Genomic DNA, 17,114 nt, shown 5'->3' with positions numbered 1-17,114 from the left:
AGTGAAGAAGGCGTTTGGTATGCTTTCCTTTATTGGTCAGAGTATTAAGTACAGGAGTTGGGAGGTCATGTTGCGGCTGTACAGGACATTGGTTCGGCCACTGTTGGAATATTGGTGCAATTCAGTTCTCCTTCCTATTGGAAAGATGTTGTGAAACTTAAAGTGTTCAGAAAAGATTTACAAGAATGTTGCCAGGGTTGGAGGATTTGAGCTATAGAGAAAGGCTGAATTGGCTGGGGCTGTTTTCCCTCGAGCGTCGGAGGTTTAGGGGCGATCTTATAGAAGTTTACAAAATTATGAGGGGCATGGATAGGATAAATAGACAAAGTCTTTTCCCTGGCATCAGGGAGTCCAGAACTAGAGGGCATAGGTTTAGGGTGAGAGGGGAAAGATATAAAAGAGACCTAAGGGGCAACGTTTTCACGCAGAGGGTTGTACGTGTATGGAATGAGCTGCCAGAGGATGTGGTGGAGGCTGGTACAATTGCAACATTTAAGAGGCATTTGGATGGGTATATGAATAGGAAGGGTTTGGAGGGATATAGGCCAGGTGCTGGCAGGTGGGACTAGATTGGATTGGGATATCTGGTCAGCATGGACGGGTTGGACCGAAGAGTCTGTTTCCATGCTGTACATCTCTATGACTCTATTTATTCATTCACAACAGCGTCGGCTCCTGAGTTAGTACACAGATAGCATCAATATTCTAATTAATAAACAATCACACAAAATATCTTGGACCTTGCAAAATAAATGTCAACTAAAAACAAGCACTTGATTGCCTGTCTCTGCAATTTCAGGTATCTTTGACCAGTTTGCTAGAATTTTCCATAGAGCTGTAAACAGCTCTCAACATCTATTGCAAATTGCATAAATATGTGGTGAATCATTGTTAGCAACTAGCCACAAACAGTTCAACAAAAATATAGTTTAATACCAAATTCCACTGTGTTAAATTACCTCATCTGGAAGGCTCATAAGAATAGATGGTTTGGGAAATAGAAAAATTCACACTTGTGATAAATGGGACTTTTCTGGAACTGAGATAGAATTGAAGGAATTTCTCTCTGCATTTGGAAGGTTTTGGGTTTGATCTGGAAGCATTTAATGCTGGCTCCATGTGTGTTGCCAAGAGTGGGAGTGCACGAATAATAACCATTGCCTGATGTTTCACTAACCCAGTGTTCATCAAACTGGCTGGAAACAATGTTTTTCTAAGCAAGAGTGGGAAAAGCAGAAAAGGGTACAGACTTCATAAAATTTCCTTGACAACTTAAAATAAGAATTGGATATCGTAACTGCTGTGGTGTCATTGTGAGGATGTTCTGACAAATCATGAAAGTTTGCTGTGAGAACCAGAAAGGCTGAACAGGTAAAAACTATGCAAATGAATTTGCACGAGACAAGAGTGACCACAGGAATCCTCGTTTCATTGCTTTCTGATTCAAAGCCTAAAACAATCTTTCTATTGCATGACAGTTGTGGTAGCTGCACAAAAATCTTATAGACTGGTCTCCAACAACCAGTTGTAACCCAGAAGTATATTTCTGTCATCATTAGCAATATCCAGCATGTTTGCTTTCAGTGTATAATTAGGTGTGTGAGACCCACACGTCAGGAAGAAAGATGCAGTGGTTTTTGTCGAGGTATATCCTGAATAGCTCCGTGATGCGGGACTCAATGCTCAACGGTCTGTGCCCCAGGACGCACACTGAGACAAATATCAACTGCATCTGGAGGACCATCAATTTGGTGAAAGTCGTTCTTTGGTCTTGCAGAACAAGGAGTTGACCTCATCTGAGTGTTGCAAACTGGTACATTCCAAGGTCCAGGACTACGTGCTGAGGGACACACTAAAGTCTGGCACAGTGAGGAAAGAGCTCTAAGGTCTTCCTACTGAAGGTAAATGGGGGTCTCTTCAGTTACCATACCCTCTTGCTGCCCCAATGTATGTAAATATAGTGTTGTATGTGTAAGAGAGGTTTTTGATTTTTTTGGATAGAGTCAAACTCCAGTGTTTGTTTGTTTCCTTGATATACTACGGTACAGAACTGAACTGCATCTGTGACTGTGTGTGTATATGTATATATATATATGTATCTCACATAAAGATTTTTTTATGAATAAAGTATATTTTAAAATTTTTAAAAATCAATACCACCAGTAGGGTCCTCAACACAAATCCCTTACTTTGGTTTATTTTTGAAAAGCAACATGCTTTTGCCTCTTCATTTCAACCTTTGCTCAATGTGTCAGCAACTCCCAAACTTATATTAATATGGCTAGTTACCTAGCTACACCTAATTGTAGCACATTACAGTTTGCCATCAATAGTAATGTGTGTGCACAGAGCTATCTTAGCAACCAAGCATTATTCAAACTTCCAACAACATAATGGAAGATCCTTAATGTTGAACAAACAGACACAGTCTATAAAATTCAACAAGTACAAGTACGAAGTTAATAAAATCTTCTTGGCATATAGCACACTATTTTTGTGCTTTGTAAAATAATAACAATTTTTATTCCCTAATACTGTAATTACTAACTGTAATTAGATCCATAATGATATGATTAACATATAGATTATAAACCTTCACTGGAATTCAAACACTGTTGTGTAAATGTGTTGTGACTAACAGGCTAAGGCATGAATATGTTAATTGATACAGCTCACACAGTGTTAACTAATCGAGATTTGTCTTCTTTATGTGAAAAGAGATTTGTGTCAATTTCTAAAAGCGACTTACATTTCTCCTATCCCTTGAACGTAATACATCATACAAAGGCACTTCACAGCCTTATAAAGCAAAATTATCCATCCATCTATAGAAGGAAGGTTGAGGGTAAATGATTCAAAGTTTGGTCAAAGGAGCATTATTTAGAAATAGAGAAGCAGAGAACTTGCAGGTAGTGGTGTTCCAATGCATCTGCTTCTCTTGTCTTTCCTTGTGGTAAAGTCACAGGTTTTGATGGTACTGTCAAAGGAGCTTTGCTGAGTTGTAATGCAAATTGCAGATGTTACACAACTATACACTTAGTGGTGGAGAGAATGAACATTGAAGGTTGTTGATGTGGTGCCAATTAAAAGAGCTATTGTGTCCTGGAAGATGTTAAACATCTTGAGTGTTGTTCGAGTTGAATTCATCTAGGCAGATGAAGAGTATTCCGACACACACCTGACTTGGTCGACAGGGTTTTAGGTGTCAGGAAGTAACTTACTTGGTGCAAAATTCTCAACTTCTGACCTCCTCTTGTAGCGACAATATTTATTTGACTGGCCTAATTCAATTTTTAATCAATGGTAAGCCTCCAAGATGTTAATAGTGTGATATCCCATGATGGTGATGCTATTGAACATTAAGGACAGATAGATGGATTCTCCCTGCTTAGAGATGGTAATTGATTGGCACTCGCAAGGAGTGAAATCCTAAATGCTGTTCAGTTCTTGTTGTCTATGGTCAGACACTTCTTCAGTATCTTGAGGGGTGCAATCATCTGTGAACATCCCCACACTGATCTTATGATGAAGGAATGGTCATTGATGAAGCAGCCGAAAATGGTCTGGACTTGGACACTACCCTGAGGAACTCTGACAGTGATGTTCTAGGACAGATATGATTCACATCCAACAACCACAGACCATCTTTCTTTGTGTTAGGTTTAACTCCAATTTGTGGGGTATTTTCTCCCCGATTCCCATTGACTCCAGGTTTGCTAAGGCTTCTTGATGGCACACTTGGTCAAATGCTAACTTGATGTCAAGAGCAGTCACTTTCATCTCACCTCTGCAGTGTGGCTCTGAAGTCCACATTTGGACCAAGACTGTAATGAGGTTAGGAGCTACGTGACCCTGGCAGAACCCAACCTGAGAGTCAATGAGCAGGGTAATCATAAGTAAGTGCTGCTTGATATCACTGCCGATGACACCTTCCATCACTTTGCTGATAATTGAGGGTTGACTGATTGGCGGGTTCGAGTTTGTCCTGGTGCAGCCATATCTTGTGGTCTAGACTTGAACTTGATTCACAACTTCACTACTCTCTGGGGTAGAGAATTCCAGACATTTCTGCAAGAAGAAATTCCTTTGAATCTATTCTAAATGAGTGTTCCCTGATTTGAGATTCCCCTATTAGCAGAAATACCCTCTCAACATTTACCCTTGTCAAGTTTCCTCAGAATCTTGTATGTTTCAATCTACATTTGCAGTTACTTTCCTGTATGTTTATAGTTCCGTGGACAACTAAGGATTTCTCAGGCACATTAAACAGAAAATTGAACCCCTAAACTTTCATATATGATTAACATATAGATTCACTAAAATTCAAACACTGTTGTGTTTTGCAACCCACATAGCCAGACAAACTAACATGAAAGGGTATACAGTAGTGGGAAAGGTCACAGATGTTTATGAAGCATTGCTGTTATCATACCCTTGGAATCAACTCTTGAAGGCAGGTAATCCCTTCACTTCATACTCTCCTTATCTGCCATTTCTCCCCTCCCTCTTTTTACTGCCAGCAATTTTTACCTGTCCATTTCTCTGTCACCTTGTGTCCTTCATGATCTCTTTTACTTTCTGTCTCATTATCCTCTCTTCTTTTCCCATTCTCTTAATCCTCTCTCTCCCTTTCATTTACCCTTTCCTCTTGCCCACTTCATTCTCCCATTCTCAGTCCTTCATTATCTTCTCTCTCCTTTATTGCCCACTCTCTTCCTTGTCTATCTCCGTCACTGTCCTCTATCTCTCCCATTTGTTCATCGCATTGCCTTTCTCTGTCTCTGCTTCCCTCTTCCCTTCACTGCCATCTTTCCTTCTACTTTTTCCCACTTGGCACCAATCCTACTCGCAAATGAAAGTAATTCTAGCTGGTATATAGTTTTGTGAGAGAATTGTTATGTTGGTGAAACTTCCTTCCAGCAGTAAGTAATGGCTAATCCTCCAGCCATCAACAACATAGTAGGAGCAGCAGTGGGGTACAAGGGTCCAAAACAGAGGTGTTATGTTAGTGAATGTTTACATGGGGGCTGGTCCCCTGAACTGTTCTCACCATGCGAATGATGCTCGCCATAAACAAATGGCACACTGCTACTCAACTATTCTCAGTTTAACCAAGCTAGACACCTCAGTATATAGATTCCTGAATGATTGATAGAATGTTAGCACCCATCCCCCATCACTGGTGTGCAGGCACCTGTAAACATGCAACCAGGGCAATTAGCCTTCAGGTTCTGTTTCATCAATGCCTCTCCACTCTCCTTTAGAAACACAACTAATCAATTATGAAAGAGCTGCTTATGTTGGTTTATTCTAACAAAACAATGGTCTCTGACAAGATGCTACAAGTTTGTTACCGGGCTTGCTCCTGCGGTGGTTTTAAGGGAGCAAAGGATTCCAGAACACTTCACAGAGAGGGACTGGTAGGTATTGGGAGAGATGTGTCAATGGCCTCATGTCCCTCTAGGGGAAAAAAACCCACTGAAATAACAAGAATCTAGCAAGGATTCTCTACGCAAAGGGTTCTCCTCATCACAGATTTTAAGCAGACAGCATTTTTACTTTTTTTTGTATTTACTGTTTACCTTGAATTGAGTTTATCTTTAAATATCATTCCTGTCTTAGGAAAGGCACAATAAGCTTTTTTTTCTACATATAGATTTGAAACTTATTTAAGGGACAAATACACAGGTGTATTCCGCTCCCCTCCCCCACCCCATTATTTACAGGAGGAGGAACCCTGGCACTGATTACAGATTCATGGATCCACATTATCTTCTGCCATGAATTAGTTTGCTGCAGTTTTTCATACTTAAGAGTTACATAACCAAAAGCAGACAAACTGAATACCGGCTGTGTTCTTCTGTAAAGTTTGGCTCAGAAATCAGGCAGAGTAACCACTTCCCAATGGCTGTCCCACCCACCGAAGAACTGCCAACTAAAACCCTCACCGAGATTGTGAGGAGTCCATGTCCCTTATGTGTGGTCTTGCAACAGCTTGGTAGAAACTTCCAGCACACAGTGGATTCTGAATTACCCAGTTCTTGGTCTCATTTCTATCCCTCCCACCATACTTTTGCCAGCTTCTGAAAGAGTTCAGAAATCTCAGCCTCAAAATACTGTTTACTGGCAGTTACTGTCACCAATGTCGAGATGCCCTGAAGAGTTCCTCGTCTCTCACCATCACATCTAATTTATTTAAGTCTTGCTGAGACAGACATCTAAGCATTGTAGAACCGGTAAAACGCAAGGAACACATAATAAAAGGCCTGTCCACACATTCCCTGCTTCTCAGATGTCACAGGCTGTTGCCAGGACCTCCAACGTTGCCACATTCCTCTTTAGTTAGCTCACTGCAATAGACATGTGATCATTTAAGGTTACAAGGTAAAAGCTACTGCTGAAGGAAATCAAATTATAACCCAGTTATCTAGCGAGAACAGTGTAATTTCAGTCAACACACAGAACTCTTTTTATTCAATTTTGCTGCTGCTTCTCATGCCTCACGCACTTGCAAATGCATCAGTCAGAAGGTGTGGAAAACAGCCAAGATTTTTGTAAGAAAGTGCTTCTGAAGATACAGAAAGAAAACTTCCTCTTTCAGAAAAGAAAACTTTAACACTGTCATTTGCTCACAAGGCCCAGTGAATAAAGCTATTTATAGTCTCTGCCCATTACTGAGAGAACAACACATGTATTGTCACTGCCTTCAAACCACCTCCAACCCAATTTTAGCCATTACTCATTGCCAAAAGCTATTGATTTTTGGCCCAAATTCAAAACCCTTGCCAATGGATTTAAAAAAATGGTTGGAGACTGAGGAGGCTAAAACAATACCTATTTGGCAAGTCTAGACTGCATGTTTGAAGCTGTTCAAAATATACAATTCGGAACCTGTGGCTGACTCTGCAGCCATTTGGATATGCAGCATTTTATCTTTTGATCTTCTCACGTGAGCACCTGGCAGCAAATTAAACTTTTAAAAAAGTCTACCCAGCATTTACCTGATAATGTTGATGCTGATACCTGTCGCTCCAACTGCTGAAGGATCATTGTAAATGAAATCAGATCATTATGCACAGCTCGGAATGATATCCTGACTCAGGGCAAGAGGCCTAAAGAAAGGGGTATACACCTTTCCCCATTATAATGTGGCACCACTCTCCCTCCGCCACACCAGCCTTACCCCCAAACTGAAGAGGAATGCAGTAATGTTGGAGGTCCTGGCAACACACTGTGACATCTGAGAAGCAGGGAATGTGTGGACAGGCCTTATATTATGTGTTCCTTGTGTTTTACCAGCTTTACAGTGCTTAGAGTATTTCTGAGCAAGACTTAAATAAATTAGATGTGATGGTGAGAGGCCGGTAACTCATGAACTGGTATCTTGAACATCCCAGCACCTTCTCTCCTTCACTGGAGTCCCCAATTCCTCCCTGACCAAAAACTCCCATTCACCTCTATATCCTGAAACCATGATCTTCTCCATGGGACCTGCTTGTTGTCCTAGCAAGAGCCTCTACTACATTCTAGCACTGCTGGGATTAAGCTGCCTACCAATCACATTGAAACAGATGTTAGCCAACGTGGAGATCGAACCCCTCTGTTAATTAAAACCAAACTCCCAGAAAAGCTTGTCTCACCTCATAATCTGTCAAAATGTGTGTGAGTGACAGAGAACTCCTAAATTGCACTGCTTAAAGAAAAGCAACAATTTTCTCTATCAGTGAACATTAAACAGAAACTATTCAAAAATCCAAGCTCCCCCATCTGACCCCAACTCTAAAATAATATGCTACTCCAATAGCAAACTTATTGAACATTACATTAACTTAACCTCAAGACCACATAGTTTCTGTCTTCAGTGTTTTCACCTTTCCAGCTGCTGATCTCCCTGGTTCATGTTATTTCATAGTAAAAAAGATGTTTCACGTGAAAGGTACTTTTAATAGAGAGTGTTTTCTAACTTCTTCGAGAGTAAGATATTAGATAGGCAGTTGCTCTTCTGCTCTGATCGATGGCAGTTGCTTTCCCTCTAATCTTCAAAATATCGGGTTTGTATACCCTCAATGCTTCATTAAATTCTTATAAATTGATTGGTTTCCAGTCGTCAAAACAATAACATAAAAAGTTTGTTGGCTTCTGGTATCCTGGGCATAATTTCCCGGGGACACACGGTGGCTCAGTGGTTAGCACTGCTGCCTCACAGCACCAGGGACCAGGGTTCGAGTTCCACCTCAGGCGACTGTCTGTGTGAAGTTTGCACATCCTCCCAGTATCTGCATGGATTTCCTCCGGGTGCTCTGGTTTCCTCCCACAATCCAAACATGTGCAGGTTAGGTGAATTGGCCATGCTAAATTGCATATTGTGTCAGGTGCATTAGTCAGTGGTAAATATAGGGTAGGGAAATGGATCTGATTGGGTTACTCTTTGGAGGGTTGGTGTAGACTTGTTGGGCCGAAGGGCCTGTTTCAATACTGTAGAGAATCTAATCTAATAATTTAAACAAATTGGTTAAATTTGAATTGTTCTCAAAACAACAACCAAAACTCAGGTATCCATTTAACAGCCAGTTGTTACATGTGGTTTTTTATGGAACAATTCATCTCCCAGCCTTTCCATTTGGGCAGTTGAGCCTGCACTTTAAGTTTATTTTAAAATTCAGAAAACTCTTTCTATTTTAAAGCCCTGTTCTAACCTTGTCGAGGCTGCTGCAAGTGCATCACCCCTTTTTAAGGTCAGTGGACTCCTGTGGAAGGGTCTGTGAGAAATCTCTTCATGTAAGTGATGAAGAACTTCCAGAAATTCAAGCTTCAAGTATCAAAGTCAAATATTTGTGTCACGAGTGTAAAACTTTCTAAAGAAATGAGGGCAGCTTTGAAAGTGGGCCAAAATTGTCCATGAACCAAAGATTGCTGTGTCAGAAGTCTAGATCTTCAGGTTTAGAAAATCCAGGCTAAATATCTTTTGCTTTTTAATTTTGATTACACTTAAAAAGAAAGTGAAACTCTGAATAAAGTGACTATTTAACGTAATTGGGATAATCCAATCAGTGAAAGACAGAATCACCTTGACAGCAGAACAGCACTATGGAATGCTTTGGACCTTTGAAAAGACAGGAAATATCACTGATGTTCTGTAATTGTCCAAATGATTACCAGTTCAAGTTTTGATGTCAAACAGATTTAGTTTCACCTCAGAGTGGTAATTAGGTTCCATTCTAATGCTCACAAACTGTATAGGATTGTAATATTTTTGAATAATTAATACTTTTGATTTGATTAAGCAAATGAAGAAGTAAATTATATTTTGTTTGAATGTGGTTAGTTGTAAACATTTTTGATAAGGGAGAGAGCAGTTTGGCTTAGGTCATAAGTAACATCATTGGTTTATGGTTTAATGGAGAAAGTGAGGACTGCAGATGCTAGATATCAGAGTGGAAAAGTGTGGTGCTGGAAAAGTACAGCAGGTCAGGCAGTATCCAAGGAGCAAGACAGTCGACATTGTGGGCATAGGCCCTTCAGCAGGAATGATGAAGGGCTTATACCCGAAACGTCGACTCTCCTGTTCCTCGGATGCTGCCTGACCTGCTGTGCTTTTCCAGTGCCACACCTTTCAATTTATGGTTTTATGGCTCATGCTGATGTAAACTTGGGCTAACACATGTAAGAACTGCTTTCAGGTTAAAGGCTTTGGCTCAAGGACATAGATATATATTAATATGGCTTAAAGTATATAATAGGCCTATCTGTATATAAGTTAGGTTCTCTTGTCAATAGTTTGATCCTTTTAGATATATCAGTTTGGACAATTTAGAATGTTAATTTACATACTGCTTAGCATGTAACTATTTCATCAGATCCTTACCAAAGGAAAATGGAGGTAGTAAGCTGAGAGGAACAAAGTATCATAAAATAATCCTACAAATTCTTGGCATATCAAAGAATGAATGAAGAATAAGTAGGATATTACTAATATTTTACTGTTAAAGAAACCACTCAGGAATTAGACAGACACTAGCCAAACCATGATTGACGACAAACTGTCACACGTGGATAGGTCAATTAGAGCTCAGGATGTCTTGGAGCAGGTGCCCATAATAAAGTCTGGGTTTTAGTAGCTCGAAGAACAAGGAGGAAGACTGAAGAGTGAAGCAGAACTTAAACTGACCGGAACAAGAAACATGTGCCCAGTCAATAAGTGCTGTGCTCTGGCATCCTGAAGCAGACAGTGAAAACCAACTGCTTTTATTAAGTATTATTTTCTTTTGTACTTGTTATGGTAAACTTAGTAAATTCTGTGAAACGTTTGAAAAGATTTTCGTACAGGAATGGGCATTGTAACTATTCAGAACTGGTAAACTTTAGATTGGCACTCTCTTACAGTCTCTAATTATAACTGACGGAGGTTTTCACTTAAAGTTGTTGTGCATCACAAAAGTATTATGAAATTTACCTCCTTCAATGAAGTAAACTTAGTATTCTTAATGAACATCTCAGAAAAGGCTTACCCAACTGTTCCTGTCCGGTCGTCCTGACAGGCACGTCTCACTCTGGGATTAAATGTGGCCTTGGTATGGAGAGCAGCTTCTTTTGTGAAACACTGGAAAAAAAATGGGTGTCAACTCACGTTGCAATAATATACTGAATTAAAATTTGAAGATAGATTTTAATTAAATTCAATGATAAGTATGTGCTGAATTAGTCTGACTAGAGGGAGCAACAGTTCAATGCCACTTGGCTAAAAAGGGAACACAAGCAAGGCAGTGGGATGGCTCAGTGGTTAGCACATTTTCACCATGTCTGCAAGGGTTAGCATCAGGGGATCCAGTTTCCTCCCACAGTCCAAAGATGTGCAGTTAATTGGATTAGCCACGCTGAATTTCGTACAGTGTCCAGGGATGTGCTGGCTAGGTGGATTAGCCCTGGGAAATGCAGGGTTACAGACATAGGGTAGGGGAGTGAGCCTGGGTGGGATACTCTTCGGAGAGGTGGCCTACTTCCACACTGTAGGGATTCTACGATCAAGCAGTGGAGTTGCTGCTGTCAATCTCTGTCTAGTTTCCTGTGCCGGGCTGCATATGTCAATGGATCTTATGTGAGGACAGCAGAAGGTTGTGGTCATTATGGTTTATCCAGTTGAACAAACAGCTGGCATCCCAATACACAAAATCCACAGTCTCCTGCACAGAAAGGTAGCATGGACATGCACTGAATGTTAATCTGCATTAGCCTCGTCAAGAAAGAAAGGGCAAAATTGGGAAACAGTTCAGAAGTTTCCTCGCTTTCCCATTTTGTAGTCAGACTTTTTGCTCCTGCTGACCATACCACTGAGTCACAAGGTTCTAATTTCAAGTCCCACTTCAGGTCTTGAGTGAAATAATAATGGTTGATACGTGACACCGCAGTGCAATACTGAGGGAGAACTGCACAGTTAGAGATGCTGTCTTTTAGATGAGATATTAAACATCTGGCTGCTCGGGTAGAGAGTCTATGAAGCTATTTTGAAAGGAGAGCAGGTGGTTGAACTCCTTTGTCTTGGCTAATATTTGCCTCAATCGATATAACAAAAAAGTGATTATATGGTCATTGCTGCTTATGGGAGTTTGCTCTGTGCAAATTGGCTGCTACGGATCCTACATTGCAACAGTCAACATACTTCAAACACACCTCAGCAGCCATAATCTACTTTGAGTTGCCCAGTGTTCATGAAAAGTACAACATACAGTAAATGAGATAGCTCCTGAAACACTACTACAACTGGTACATTAGGTTAAAGTGCAGGCTACATCTTGTTAAGTGATTAGTTGCTTCTTTTACGAATTGTCCCGTCCAAGTGTGCACAAATGGTTCCAAGCCCCAAACTATAAGACTGACTGCTAAATTTGTTGATGGTTGAGGAAATGTAATTCTTTGCTGCATTGTGATCATACATAAATAAAGGTAAACATTGTGCTGGAAGTTTAAGTACAACACATTCAATTTATTACCCTACTCAGTATAATGTGCGAGTAGTGTCAATATGTCTTACTATGGTACCTTCACACAGTGCTGGCTCATTAAGTATATTGTCTTGCCCCCAACATATTACAACTATGTGATTGCACACGTGTTGACTGCATGATTTCTTCACAAATTGTCAGCCCAATGATCTGTTTTCAGGCAGCACTCAGGTTAACATTAACATCTGTGAATCTCTGCCTCAAATGTTATGTCAATTTGATCAGGGCAGAAATTTTAAACCAACATGGAGGTCATGTTGTGAGTGATAAGGATTGCTGAAGTGGTACTTTCTACTGCTCTTCAAGCTCAACAAAAATAAAGGAAGAACACATTGAAATGTTTTCTGAAAAAAAAATCCTCAAACATTTGCTTCACTGCAAAATACAGTGACCAACATTTTGAAGCTGATCTTTTGTTTTGGTCAGTGAGTGAGTACGGGTCAAACCATAACAAGACTAGATTAATATTAGCCTTGCAGTAGGTCTCTGGTTCTATATCCCTTAAGAACATAAGAAATAGGAGCAGGAGAAAGTCATTTGACCTTTGAAGTCTACTCCACATTCAATACAGTCATGGCCCAATCTCCTAATTTACTTCCATCTCTCCACATTATCCCTATATCCTCAAATAAAAACATAACCAACATGAGCAGGACTAGGCCATTCAGTCTTCTCCTTCAAAGCTGCCCCACACAATAGCAATTATGGATATCTCCTCAAATGAACAAAATCTTTGAAACCTCAAATTCACTCTTGCCTCCACATCATTCTTCACTGTGCTCTCATTTCCTGTATGTTATCACGTTCTGTCTTAGGTCCAATGCAGTGAAGTGATCTTCATATTTTGCCAGTTTAGACAGCACATATCTGCCCATTCCACTAAAAAATCTTGTGAAGTTGTTTTATAAGGATAACATGATTAAAACTTAAGTCAAATAAATTGCCATCTAAATTGTTACAGTCTGGCCATCTATATGTTCGGTTAACTGCAGCCCTGCATAGGGTGAGCTTGTATGAAGGGCTTAAGATTTGCTTGTACATAGGATCTCCGAGGGACATTCAGCCAGGGATAAGTTCCTGACATGAAATTATACTGCAGCTTTCTTTAAGTTCACTAACTTCTCTCTGGCCTGATTCCGTACGGCAAATACAACTGACTCTGCCTGAAATGATCTCCCATGACGAGTGAGGACAGTGTCCTTGGCCCATTAAAGGAATCTTTTACCTCACTGCTTAAAATGGTAACCTCTGTGGTTTTGGTGTAAAATCAAATGTTTTTTTTTCTGAAAACCTCTATTTTTCATGGTGTTACCTCTCACGGGAGAAGTACTCTGGAAATCAAGCCCTGTTATTCTGGGAGTCATCACAAAAGTTGAAGATTTCATCAAAATAGACAAAAATTACCTGTCTTTTTAGACCCAGGCTAACAGAAAGCATGGACCAAGAATGACTACATATTAGAAATAAACTGATTCTAGCTACAGGTAGACACTATTACGTATTGATATATTGCTCTGTTAGCTAAAACTCTAATCCTTTATAAAACTCCCTCTACACACATGCACACACACATACAGAGAGAGGCAGAAAAATATACATCAGCATTATGGGTGAAGGGAGATACTGGGAAGGCGGTTCAATGGTCTATGTCCACACATTGAACTGATTTTTTTTTGCTTGCCAGAGCTTGGTATTCTTCAATGTCTTATCTCCAGATACTGTTCGCTTTCTTGCAGAAGGCACAGAGTGGTTGGTTCACAAATTGCAAAGTCTCTTAGCTATTTCATAAGCACAAAAGAACCAGGAGCAGGAGTAGACCATCTGGCCCTTTAAGCCTGCCCTGCCATCAATAAGATCATGGCTGATCTTTTTGTGGCCCCAACTCCACTTACTCACTCTCTTGATTAAAAAGGACTAGCATACAGTAACTGGTGAGGGAAAATAAACTGGCTTTAGGCATTTTTTTTACTACTGATGGAGAAAGACACCATAGAGTCAAAGAGTCATACAGCACAGAAGTAGACCCTTCAGTCCAATCAGTCCATGCAGACCATAATCCCAAATTAAACTAGTCCCACCTGCTTGTGCTTGGCCCAAATCCCTCCAAACACTTCTTATTTATGTATTTATCTGAATGTAATAATTGCACCCACATCCACCACTTCCGCTGGAAGTTCTTTCCACACACGAACCACTCTGCAAAAAAAAAAATCCATCATGTCTTTTTTAAATCTTTCTCCTCTCACCTTGGGATTGTACCCCCTCATCTTGAATTCCCCCACTCTGGGAAAAGACACCTGCCATTCACCTTATCTATACCCCTAATGATTTTATAAAACTCTATAAAGGTCACTTCAACCTCTTACGCTCCAGTGAAAACAAACCCAGCCTATCTATCCTCTCCATATAACTCAAACCCTCCAATCCCAACAACATCCTGGCAAATCTCTCCTGAACCCTCTCCAGCTTAATAATATCCTTCCTATAACAGGGAGACCAGAATTGGACACAGTACTTCAGAAGAGGTTTAAAAGAATCTGCCCATGTCCTTCATATGCCAGCTTATCAGCTACTTTGGAGCCAATCTGATAGTAGATAGATGGTCGTTGTCATCAACAGTTGGTCACAACTTCCCAAACCAATTAGCTACTTGTTGCCAGCAGAATCTCACTTTGTACATACCCCCTGGTGCCAACTCATCGGCAATCAGCTTCTTCCAATGGCTGAGCAAAACAGCAGCGTAAACCCCATTTAACATGAGTTTTGGTCAATTATAGAGTCATAGAGATGTACAGCACAGAAACAGACCCTTCAGTCCAACTTGTCCATGCCGACCAGATATCCCAACCAAATGTAGTCTGACTTGCCAGCACCTAGCCTATATCTCTCCAACCCCTCCCTATTCATATACCCATCCAAATGCCTTTTAAATGTTGCAATTGTACCAGCCTCCGCCACTTCCTCTGGCAGCTCATTCCATACACATGTGTGTTTTCTGTGTGAAAAAGTTGCTCATTAGGTCTCTTTTATATCTTTCCCCTCTCACTCTAAACCTATGCCCTCTAGTTCTGGACTCCCCCACCCCATGAAAAAGTCTTTGCCTATTTGTCCTATCCATGCCCCTCATGAACTTCTATAAGGTCACCCCTCAGCCTCCAACACTCCAGGGAAAACAGCCCCAGCATATTCAACCTTTCCCTGTAGCTCAAATTCTCCAACCCGAGCAACATCCTTGTAAATCTTTTCTGAACGCTTTCAAGTTTCACAACTTCCTTCCAACAGGAAGGACACCAGAATTGCACGCAATATTCCAAAAGTGGCCTCGCCGATGTCCTGTACTGCCGCAACAAGACCTCAACCCCTATACTCTATACTCTGACCAATAAAAGAAAGCATACCAAACGCCTTCTTCACTATCCTAGTAGTTTTTTTTAAAATGCCGAAGTCTCTTCCACAATCTTTTGAGTTTTGAAATAGTCCCTCTTCCATTTCAGTCCAGAATCAAAAATACAGAAAAACAAAATGATAAAAACTTTACAATAACTTTGTCAAGAATAACTACTGGGTTCCACTCTCCTGAGAAACTGCCACAGGTTAAATATATTGTTTTAATTCATTTGAATGCTGCTCAGCAATCCATTGCTCTGTCAATCAGCCAGCTGGGTAGGTGGGGAAATGTACAATCTTTGACATGCAATTCAATATTATTTAAGGTGGGCATGATTTCTCCCAAAAAACTTCAGTAGTTTGTGTTAAACTCTGAACAGGACACCAACATGGCGTTTTAGACTGATATATTCATATTGTATTATGTGTGCGTTAGTTGAATACTTAAACATTCAGACTTTGCTGATTCTGGCCTGCAGACTTTAGGAAATGAATAAGCAAGACCACACAGTAAGAAATAATCTTGGCTGTAACTTGACAATTAAAGTTTTGCCTGCAAATAGAGTGAAAGTAGTAAGTGAGAAAAACATTCTTGTTGAAAGACAAGTCTAGGCTGGGACCAAAGGAGCGGTAAAGGGTTTTTTGATGTTTCAAATCTTTTTGAAGAATAAGAGCTTCGGGTAATTTTTGAAGAGCAATTTCCTAAAACTAAGACTGATGTAAATAATGTTGGAGATCATTTCCAACCAATACATGCACAAACATGTAGGGCCCCAATTTAGGTGGAATAAATATTGTATCACTCATAGTACTGAGACGTGCAGCATTTTATGTTTTTTGTTTGTATTTCACATTGCTATTTGTCTGTGTGAATAAGAAGGAACTTGAAATTAAAGTGAGGGACCCCAATTGGAAGAATGCTTGGCAAAATTCCTGAGGTAGAGGAGCAAACAATTATTTTAAACCACAGGAAAGGGAAATACAGACAAATGCATTGTCTTATTGACAGCATAATTTCAAGACTATCACATAAACCTCATGATTGTAAAATCATACCTGTAACAACTTAAAATTACACTAGTAGAGACACATAATGAAGCTCAGCAAACACAAACTGTATGTACTTAGTCATAGCTTGACCTGGTACATGCAGGTCTACTGCCTTTATTTATTTTTCAATTTCTCTTCTATTTCCTCCCTTCCTTACCTGAAAGTACAGCCTCATGCTAGACCAGTTTTACAACTCACCAGTCCCTCAGCTAGATACTTACATCAGCGTGGATAGCAAATATCGCTGCAAGCAATCACCCAAAGGAATCATCAAAGCCAGGATCAATCATGTCCTTACATTCAGCACATATTCACTTTGTAGCACTGTGTTTCAAGTATACTTCATTATGTTTCCTCCAGATGGTGAAGATGAGAAGATGGTGATTATTATAATGTGATCAAAATAAGGGCCAAAATTTTCTATCATGACCATTTTTATTTGTAATGGATTCCTTTGGTGTTATGATCAGAAAATCATGACCAGGGTATTTTGAATTAGTTTGCTTTGTTAAAAAAGTTATAAAGGCTGCTTTAACTGTACAATACGGGGATTTATTTCAAATATTGAGAGCCAATTGCTTTGCTATTGTCGAATACCCTGTGTTTTTCTTCTCTGGAATAACATGTATAATTCAGATATTTCAGTCAAACCTGTATCAATATTATGTTTAGTGATTG

At 40.0% G+C, this 17,114-nt stretch overlaps 1 protein-coding gene across 2 annotated transcripts in view; it reads right to left on the bottom strand.

Moving 5' to 3' along the window:
* Nucleotides 1-17,114, bottom strand: part of LOC122564029 (ras-related protein Rab-34) — a 57,926-nt gene that overhangs the window by 30,772 nt on the left and 10,040 nt on the right. For both annotated transcript variants that reach the window (XM_043718482.2, XM_043718483.2), the window contains exon 3: nucleotides 10,509-10,600. In XM_043718482.2, coding sequence (XP_043574417.1) covers nucleotides 10,509-10,600 — 92 coding nt within the window. The remainder of the gene's footprint in view (nucleotides 1-10,508; nucleotides 10,601-17,114) is intronic.

The sequence above is a fragment of the Chiloscyllium plagiosum genome, unplaced genomic scaffold (assembly GCF_037043375.1).
Source record: "Chiloscyllium plagiosum isolate Xiang-an unplaced genomic scaffold, Cpla_swu_hap1 HiC_scaffold_31, whole genome shotgun sequence".
Taxonomy (NCBI): Eukaryota; Metazoa; Chordata; class Chondrichthyes; order Orectolobiformes; family Hemiscylliidae; genus Chiloscyllium; species Chiloscyllium plagiosum.
This window is presented reverse-complemented; position numbering and strand designations above follow the sequence as displayed.